At 39.8% G+C, this 10,608-nt stretch overlaps 1 protein-coding gene across 1 annotated transcript; it reads left to right on the top strand.

Annotated features, from left to right (window-relative positions):
- Positions 1 to 207: 207 nt before the first annotated feature.
- LOC310965389 (rac GTPase-activating protein 1-like) lies at positions 208 to 6,524 on the top strand (the record flags this gene model as incomplete). Its single annotated transcript, XM_083938949.1, has 16 exons — positions 208 to 297; positions 820 to 1,022; positions 1,257 to 1,411; positions 1,856 to 1,925; positions 2,065 to 2,118; positions 2,289 to 2,366; positions 2,551 to 2,665; positions 2,826 to 2,974; positions 3,094 to 3,261; positions 3,351 to 3,446; positions 3,865 to 4,063; positions 4,259 to 4,364; positions 4,591 to 4,723; positions 4,915 to 5,023; positions 5,262 to 5,370; positions 6,452 to 6,524. Exons 1-16 carry the CDS (start codon positions 213 to 215, stop codon positions 6,522 to 6,524), a joined length of 1,902 nt encoding a protein of 633 aa, XP_083795075.1. The 5' UTR covers positions 208 to 212.
- Between the last annotated feature and the right edge of the window lie 4,084 nt (positions 6,525 to 10,608).

The raw sequence follows: 10,608 nt of genomic DNA, 5'->3' as shown, positions 1-10,608 counted from the left end.
AAAAACTACGTTGCCCTATAGCTAATATAGCTAACGTAGGGTATGTTTTTCGCTTGTTTGAAGGTTACTGACGTGACACAGTATCAGTAACGAGCTGATTCAATGCTAACAACGGTGTAAAACGTCAACAAAATCTAATTAGGTTAACATTAAATAGTAGTATCACTCATTTATCCCTACTTATCTAACTTAAGCAGCTGCAGAGAGACACGATGGAGGCGTCTGTGGTGAACCTGCACAACCAGTTCCAGAGTCTGAGAGCCCAGGTAGACGGGCTGAATGAGGGCATTGAACCACGTAAGTTATTTCCACATGTTGTTTTGGTATTTGCCACCTCTTTAGAAGACTGTCAGTGAAACACGGCTCAAGTGCGTGTGTAGAGTTAGTATAGTTAAGCTGATCTGCTTTGTTAGTAGCAGTAATATTGAGATGCATTTCCATCTCAAAATGTGTTAGTTGCTACAATTAATTGTTAGCCACAGGGAATGAATGCAGAATCAGTACTGAGTATAAAGGCTTTGCTTTAGTAAGTAAAGGCAGACAGGGCCACACACATGCTGTAGAAACTGATGATGCAGGCCATGACAAAAATGGGGGGTTGAAATAGCTATGGGGGTGAAGTAAACATTTCCATTTCAATAGTCCAGATAATGCATTTTATTTCCATTTTAACAAACAGAAAAGTTAGTGTCCTCTGTAATTTGTATCATTGCACTTGCTAAACCAATGGCATTTTGGAGGCCATAAACATGGTACAATAGTACGGTATATTGTGCACAGCAGCAATATAACAATCTCCTCTCCTGTCTTCTTATTCAGAGTTCCTCCAGATGGCGGTGAATTTTGAGGAGTGCCGTAAGAAGTGGCTGAGGGCAGGTGAGGAGCTTGTTTCCTGTAAAGAGGTGCTGGCTAAAGCAGAGACTGAGAGGGGAGCCCTGGAGGTCAAACTAAAGCATGCTCGCAACCAGGTGGATGTGGAGATCCGGCGGCGGCAGAAGGCTGAGGCAGTCCATGAAAGGCTGGTTGGTGCAACACTACTGATATGTTTATATATCTGTGCAGTTGCTTATAAGATGAATAGGAAATTAGAAAAAGTTAATCGTCAGATAATGACATTGTCACTACGCTTGGTAAGGCTCACCTTGTCAGTCACTGTATGTTAACACATTTCGTCTAACTGGTGATTGTTCATTATTATAATAAGGCATTTTTCTGCATTTGTCCGTGTTTTTTATATTTGGCCCTCTCTGTAACAGGAACGTCAGCTACAGCTGATCCGGGAGCTGCTGATATCAGAGAACAACGGTAACAGTGTCCACCTGAGTGAGGAGCAGCGCACTGCGCTGGCCTTCCTCAGTGCCCACTCCCAGACAGCACAGGCTGCTAAGACCAACCTCAACACCAGTCGAAGGTGAGATCCTCCTTGTCTGGTTCTGAAACAGCAAGAGGAGCACCATCCATCATCTAAAATAGACAGGGGTGATTGAGCATATGTCAAATATGCAGCTGTATTGGACAAAGTGAAAGAAATTGAATTAATGTCCAGTGTCTCTCATCTAGTGCTATATCTGTACGTTCTTTCTTTTTGTTCCTAGAGTACTGATCAGACAAGAATGCCTCACCCTTTTTTGAGCTTTCACTTATATTACAGGTATCAAGTTGGTGAATGTACTGTCAGGCATTAGCTGTACAGAGGCACAACCGATATACTCTACATTGTAGTAAATTGAATTCAATAAGTGAAATATGAGTTCCTAAATTACAGCTTGTATGATTCACCAGAACATTGTGTCATTTTCCAACCAGCCTGGGACACAGGACTTAAGACTGGAAGATGCTAACTTCTGTTTTACAGGTTAACTACCATCGACGAGTCCACTTCGTTGCTGTCAGATATCAGCTATGACCAGACAGATGACTCTCTGGTATATTAACCAATTTTCTTAAAGGTTTCACTGTATATTTTAGGAGAACTGATAATTAGAGTACCGGCTAGTGGGACAACAGTGTTCATTAAGTGAAGTTCATTAAGTACTATGGTCTACCTCTCCACTTTACCTGTAGGACTGGGATACCTCTGCAATGAAGACTGTAAGACTACGGAAACGCCAGAAACGAGTGAGTCTTATCTATATGCCTCCTTGCATGCCATTAATGATGAAGTAATCTTGATAATACTTTTTTTTTTTGCTCACGTGTATAATTCAGCACAATTTTTCTTGCTATTTGGTCTGCAGTATTCAATATATAATTGTTTTTGAAAAGTTACTGTACATTTTAATCCACAGCGTTCCTCCAGAAAACTCTCTGAGATTCCTCCACAGGCGATGAAAAAACCTCGCTCCACTGGACGAGCACCAGATAGGGTAATGCTGACCTCTGCAGCTGAATGTACTATATTAACACTAAACATTTGAAAAAATCTGTAAAATGGCTTTGGGTGATTGTGTTTCTTCGTCAAGAGAAATCCAAATCAACTCAAATGTTCCATCAGTTTGGTTGGGCAGATCATTTAATGTCTTTTTTTTTATATGTATGTATATGAATCAGATGAATGAGTCTATAGTGGCCAAAACCACCATCACTGTACCGGTAAATGGTGGTGCTGTCGAAGCCGTCTCCACCATTGAAACTGTGCCTTACTGGACACGCAGCAGAAAGAGCGGTGAGAATTTTGTCGAGCTTCTGTATGGTTCCCTCTTCCTGGACCTTGTAACAAGAAACAACACAATTCATTAGACTATAAAACCAATGTATGCCTGAAGTAAGGCATTTTTGAGTGTCTTCACAGGTTTTATTAAGTCATCTGGTTTTAATGTCCCAAGTTGCTCCAGCATGGGGTGATACAACCACTACCGACCAGTCTGAGACGACCAGTGAGGCTCCAAGCACACCAGTCTCTGATTACCCAACCCACCTCCGAACCCCCAGAGCTCAAAGAGGTGGAAAGAAGCACCAGTTCATACCCAAAACAGTAAGACTGTATACTTATCATTTTATCTGCATCAACATTACAAGCTGGTTCACCTTGTTGAAGTACTACTGCTTGATGTATGTACTCACCTTGGGCACTGTGTTCCCTCAATCACTAAGGTGATCAAGTCTGAGTTCTGCATACCATGTGGAAGAAGGACAAAGTTTGGCAAGATGTACCTCCGTTGCCAGGACTGTAGGGTTGTGACCCACCCAGAGTGTCGTGACGGCTGCCCCCTGCCCTGTAATCCAACAGCTCCCCTCAGCACTCCCATCAAAAACACAGAGGTACATTTATGGCAGGTTTACACTATTTTTCATTAGTTTCTGGTACTTATATGTTTAGATTAATTGTATGTTGTTTTTTTTGTCTGCAGACCACCCTGGCTGACTTTGCTCCAGTAACCTCTCCAAAGATCCCATCTTTGGTTATCTACTGCATTAAGGAGATTGAACACAGAGGCCTACATGAGGTTAGAGAGACTATTCATTTATTTGTTTACCTTTCACCTTCATGTTATGCTCCGATCCTTTTCCCTTGAGCAAATACAATAGATCATTTTGTAACATTTTATAATACAGCCCTAGACTTACGGTATAGTGTTATATAGTGTAATATACTGAGTACTTATGGGGTGTTTTAGAGGAAAGAAGATTTTACTTATTTCACAGTTGTGTGGTGTGGTACTAGAACGGTAGTATACTAGATGAAGTACAATAAACATTAAAAAGTACCATAAGAGTCAGGTAATTGCACTTTAAGTGGAAGGCCATATTATTATAAAGTGTTACCAATAATTTCTCTCTAATTAGTAATCTCGTTTAGTAGTACGGTATCGCAGGCAGCCAGACGATGAGAGCCGTTTTCTTTTATCTGTTTCCTTGCCCCAGGTTGGCCTGTACAGAGTCTCTGGCCATGAGCGCATGGTGAAAGAGCTGAAGGAGAAGCTGATTAGAGGAAAGACTCTGCCTCCACTTCACAAAGTGGATGACATTAACGTCATTACAGGTGTCCTCAAAGACTTCCTCAGAAACCTCCCTGAGCCACTGCTCACCTTCCACCTCAACAAAGTCTTCATGGAAGCAGCTGGTGAGTTTCTGAGACTTGTAGAATTACTTTGAGGAGACTGCTATACCCGCGGTTGTCTTTATTCTGTCTGAATGTTTCTGCAACATTATTCTTTTATGAATAAGTATTTCAATTGAGTGCATCGATGAGCTCCATGGAAAGAGTTAACAGGCATGTTAAATGTATATTGAATGACGAGTGTTTATGTTTTTGTAGAAATCCAGGATGATGGCAACAGTCTGGCCATGCTGTATCAGGCCATCAATGAGCTTCCTCAACCCAACCGAGACACTCTGGCCTGCCTGATGATCCATCTGCAAAAGTAATTTTCATTATATTTCAGCAGTTTTATCCTGTCCTAACTCCCATCTGCTCCCATTACCTTCCACCCCTTAGACAGGGGTGGTGTAAGCAACTACCTGTCCAAATTGTATACAGTTTGAGACGAGCTTCAGCAAGCATGTTTTAACCCCATATATCTCCGCAGTAGAGGGCCACTGTCATTTTTTTTAGTTAAGACTGTGAAGTGTTCTCCCTTTATTTTCCAGGGTCTCTGAGTGTGTGGATACCAAGATGGATGTGACCAACCTGGCCAGGGTGTTTGGCCCTACTCTTGTGGGTCATGCTGTTCCCGACCCAGATCCTATGACCATCCTGCACGACACAAACCGACAACCAAGGGTAAAATAAATGAGAGTAAAGATTTACTGCTCGGACATTAAATTACATTCTAGCAACCAGTCCAGTGTTTAGAAAGGAACACAATAAGCACATTGTCTTAAGAATATGTGCGTTCTTTAGTTCTCAGTGTAAGCGTTTCTGCTTAGAAGGATTTTGACTAAAAATCCTGGATTCAATTTATGTCTTTATAGGTTGTAGAGCGTTTACTCAGTATTCCAGCAAACTACTGGGGCCAGTTTGCTTATCCAGATAACGCTGGCATGGACAATGATCATCACACTGATACTCCAGACCACAGAGGTAAATCACAAATAGGATTGTATCATGAATTAAAAAAAAAAAAATGCTCCAAACTGAATCCCATGAAAATAAGACAATGTGTTCAACTTAATTTTAAAGAACCGTTTGTAAATTCACATTATATGACACATACAGAGATTGCATTTAAAAAAGAAATGAGCGTTTATATCTGTGGTTAATAAATAACCAAATCAGCTGAGGTAAACTGAAGATATGTTGATCTTTCATTTATTTGCAGTAAGCATATTGGGACCTGTGACCACTCCAGAGCACCAAGCAATGGCCAAAACCCCTTCCTCCAGCTCACTGTCCCAGCGAATGAAGCAGACCCTCTCCAGCACCACCATGTAAGCTCACTCCTACATTCACGGTCTGTTAATACAAATCTGAGAAAAAGCAGCGCCACATTCTTTAAATGTCACTTAGCCTAATCCATCCCAAACTACAGCTATCCATAACATTAGTTTGTGAACCTTGGATAAAAGCACCTTGATTAACTGTCTGCTGTGTGGATAGTAAAAACTATGATCAGCACATATGACTGGTTCCTTGTTAACTTGGAAGCCTCTGCACATTGCTGCTGAAAAGGAGAGAAAACCTGAAATTACACTTTTTTTTTTTCTCACCTCTCTCATAAAGGTTATTTACAGTTTTTTACCTCTAAAGGAGCTTATGAAACTAATTTCATTCCCATATGCATTTGAAATTGTAATGGTAATCCTATTCACACAATTTTTTCACAAAGCACATTTTTACATGTACAAAAAGTACAGGTCCAAATAATACATTTAATAAATGCTGAATTTCATTTAGCTGCTTCAATTTCAGGATCCTGGTATTATTGTATATGCTGGCTTGCTGTCATGGCTTACTGGGCCATTTGAATTGAGCAGATTCATTGTTAATTTTTGAGTAATATCTGGGGCTTTTCCTACTATGACTAGTCAAAATGTCCTGAGAAGAGGTCTAATCAGGCATCATAAGTGAAAACACCTGTATGTTACATTGGTAGGGCTGGTCAATTTGGACAAGATCTTTTATCCTGATATAGGTCATTTCATTGTACATTTTGTATACTTGTCTGTGAATTAAATACTTGACAAAGTACTGAGGATTTTTTCAACTTAAGTACAAAATAAACATTACATGCAAGGATCAGAACGTAATGCGTGGTCTAAATTATGTAAATTCTTCCATAACAGTTTTGCTGCTGTTTTTTCAACATCACAATAGAAACTATGTAGAAAAATGATTACGATAGACATTTTATATCATTTTGACAATATACTGTTTATCGTCATAGCGCAAAGCCCTAATTGTTGGTACTATTTATAAAATAATTAAACAAATTCACGTATTTACATTAAAAAATAATGAAATTCCCCATTGTGTTTTGCTAACAAATCTACTCTCTGCCCTCTTGTTTAGATTTGGGAGCAAGAGCAAAGCATCAGTTGCCTCTAACCGCCAGGGCTTCTTCGCCTCTCCACAGCTGAAGTAATGGCAGTGGAGGTAAAAAAAAAAGTTACATGTTGTACTTCTGGGTTACCTACTGCAATAACAGAATATATATTCACATAATCATATGGGAAAACTACTGTGCAATTTTATCATGTAACAGTTTTATTACTTAGTAGTTTTTTATTCAAGACTTTTATACAAGATTTTCTAACCAGATTCCTGCACGAGTGTTTCATTTTGGTTTTTTTATATCTTTGGTTACTAATGATTTACTTATGACCAAAACTGTGGTGACATCTATGTGATTGTAAGACTGAGGTTTGATGGCTTTGACCAAACAACCGTTCTCAACCAATTCAAGCATCATTACCTTCTGCTTTGTGTTTAACACTGAGGTTTGATGCTCAAAAGCTGTGCAATCACTGGTGCTGGTGTATCTTTGAACCTGTAGTTATAACCACAGCGACAGGGGTGCCCAAGCACATGTGAAATACACAGTTGCATTGGACAACAAAGGGGAAAAATATATTGTTGGCCAGTGTCTCCTTGTCTTTTGGCATTGGTTGTTTTGTCATGGTCCTGAAACCAACAGCTTTTTTTATTTTTATGATTTAACATTTTGTTTTATATTTATGTTTATTGTGTGCTATGACTATACCAATCATGACAATGTATACTTTAACAATACTGCAATGTAAACACTGATATTGATTGGGAATAATGTTGCATTTTGCACTGTCTGCGTAACAATCTGATTAAATGTCTACTCTAACTAGGGATTCTAGCCTCTAGAGGCTGCTGTTGCACCACTTTTGATATGCAAGTCTTAACCAATGAAGATGGTCTACTTTATATTATGCACACCAGTCAGTATTACTGGCACTCATTACAAACAACAGATCATTAGAAATACTGCAAGTTATTCATCTGAGCACCTAAGGCAGTTCAGTCAATATCTTCTCTCTAACCAGCTCGAGATCTGAGACACACATTTTGTGATGATGGTCATCACAAAATAAAATCTGGAGCTTCTTTATTTTGTAAATGTGAAAACCGATTTGCATGCACACACTCACTACTTTAAACATTTGTATCCACAGTACCTTTCTTGTAGTTTCATCACTAGTAATGCACAAGAAGTTGCGCTTCCTTTGAAGAAATGCTTTCACCTTTCAGAACCTCCAGATTTTAGAACAAAGATGACGATACTGGTTCAAGTATTAGTTATTTCATGGAGAAATATTTATGTTGACAAAAACTGATTCACAGTGTTTAGCCATTAAAACGAAATCTAACCATGTTTTTCCTGGTAATTAAGAAATGTGTTTGATGTTGTAAGACTCCGGTAATGCAACATCCTATTTTATACATTCTTGTACATTTGTTCCATTATATGGTTCAATTTCTTTTGTGGACTGAATGATAAACTTAATTTCTTTGTCTTAGCTCGCATAAGATCACACAAAAGTTCACAGTTCAAAATAAACATCAAAAGACTGAACTCTTTTGTCTCTGTGGTTGTTGTTCATGCATGATCTGAGCACGTGGGACGATGAACTATGCTGAACTGAGGCCATAGAGCATGTCAGGCACACATGTAGGATGTGTGGATTTTGTTATCAGCAAAAAAAGAAAAAACCTCTTACATCTGATCATGGATTAGTGCTACTGAAATAACTAAGTATGTAATTTACACAGCATAAAACCTTCATGTTTACACTCTTCATCTTCATTTTCCTGGAGGAAATTGAATGTTTGTCATTGTTATTCAAGATCTTCAGTGAAAGAGCAAAAGCACAGCGTCAGTTATTCCAACGCTGATGTTGCGCTGAATGATAATGCAATTTGGCTCATTGTTCCAATAGTCATTACAGCTATTTCTATAATCTGTTGGGCTGAGTGGGCAGGCGATGAGGTCCAACATTATTATGAATAAAAGCAGGGATCATTGATACATCTTATAGTTATTCCATTAACAGTTACTGTGGAGAGTGCTAAGCCAGGCTGAACCCATTGACATACATTTTGTATTGCCTCATTCAATACAGCGCTTTAACAACACACGGCCCTTTGGGATCTGAGCCCAGCTGTTTTTTTTTTTTTTAGGGTGGGGGGGGGAGTGTATGGTGTGCAGAGTTCATCCAAATGAGTATGTTCTCTCTTCCTTTCTTTCTCACCCACGCACACAAAGAGCCGTGAACGACTGGAGAAGACCCCTCGAAAATTGTTTGAATTTCAAATCAACATTAATAGTTCATTAGCCTGAAATAAGGTCTCCTGTGTGTCGATCTGCCCTCTCATCTGGGGATTGTGTGTTTATTTATGCTGTATGGTGCAGCATGCGCTCGGTGGTTGCAGACATCAAACAGCTGGCTGTGTACAGTGAGTCTCTGTAGCTCCATATTTCAGCATGCCCTAGTGTGCAGTGATAGAGCTCCACTCTGCTGTGGGACCAACGAGGGCCAAATGAGTAACTAGTCCAATTAAGAGCTCTTAAATAAATTACAATGTAAGCTGGTAAACACACAACAACTGCACTGTTTAATTCCTCTATTTATAGTGACCTGCAGACAGTGGTGCAAAAAGGAAGCAACAAAGCCATTACATCTCTGGAAGCCGGATACAATCAATGCATTATTCAATTCATAAGGTTATGTTTCAATTATTGACTGATTGAAAATTCAGTGTATATGTGTGTCGAGCTCTCGCTGTGTAGCATGGTAGACTGTTGCTGCGTTGCCTTCTCGAGGACAGGGTCAATAATGTCAGCACCTCAGAGATGTCAACTCAATATCTGCCAGTCAGGCCCACCCAGCTGATCATGTTGTAATCAATACATTTGTTAAAGTAAAAAGCTACGTTGAGCTCTAGACAAATAGTCCTTGTATGTCTTTTAGTTGACTATGTGTGTATGCACATTTGCTACATAAAACACAGTGTTATACATATTTTGTCACTTGCTGGGGGGCTTTTCTATGTTCCTGCTGTGCTGTTGCAGAACCTGCTCACTATTTTGGATGATTTACTGCAGGATTAGGCTAGGCTTCATGCAGATTTGCTTTTGAAATTACATCAAAATGGGCAGGGGAGAAGGAACAGTTTATCAGGTTTGCTGAAAAAAAAACAAAAAAAACATGAGGACTACTGCTTCCTTAGCAGCCTGGGCATGTGCTTGAAAAGTGGCCCTCCAGATTTGTTTGTGATACTATTTTCAGTGAATTATGTGACAGATTGTGTGATCAATATGCTTTCCATTTGGTGAATTAAACATTCAACGCTGAAATACCAAACTGTGTTCTTCACTAGGCCTAAAAGCCCTGAAAAACAAGACAAGAGTCATTATCCAATCCACACCTACCTAAAGCCAGTGAGTTTTTTAACTGCAAATAATTGTATGGCTTGTTGGCTTTCAGTGCTCTTGCGCTCTCACGCAATCTCTTCTTCCCTCGTTCCTTCTGGGTTTTTTTTCTTCTCCCCTCTCCACCCCTCCTTTGAATCGAACTGCCGTCTTAGCCGGCTACCATACGTGGTCGATACCTTGTTACCACAGAGAAATCAATTATCTTGACCAAGCAGCAGGGGAAAGAAGCAATAATGAAAGAATGCTCCTCCTTCCCAGACGATGGCCATGGTCATTAAATATGAATTTATCATTGGCTACAGAGATTTATGGAGCGAGATGTGGGCCTAGAGTTCACACACTCTTTACAGCATAAGTTCATAGTCTGGTTACAAATTAGTGTAAACTAAATGGGTAACAGGTTGTCAGGCTCATGTTGCTGTTCTCTGTCCTAAAGCTTCAACAGGGACGTAATTATTTGAGTCATTTGCAAGCGACTGACATAAGAATGTGACATTAGACTGTCCTCTAAACATACCCACACAACATACTGTAGGCTGCCTTCAGATGACAAGAATGGCTTCTTATTTGGGATGAAAGTTTTCAACCAATGACTGGCCTAAAATTGTTCACCATACATACTGTAGAGTGTAGTGTATACTGAGTCCACATCCTTGGACGGTGCAAGCTCTTTTCAATTTGATGCCTGAGACCTACTCACTCAGGTTACAGTGGAGATGGCAGAGATGGCTGACAGGTAGGTGGGCATGCCAACCTTACTTTC

Source organism: Echiichthys vipera, assembly GCF_963691815.1.
Source record: "Echiichthys vipera genome assembly, chromosome: X".
NCBI lineage: Eukaryota > Metazoa > Chordata > Actinopteri > Perciformes > Trachinidae > Echiichthys > Echiichthys vipera.
Note: the sequence above shows the minus strand (reverse complement) of the source record. Positions and strands in the feature narration are given on the sequence as shown.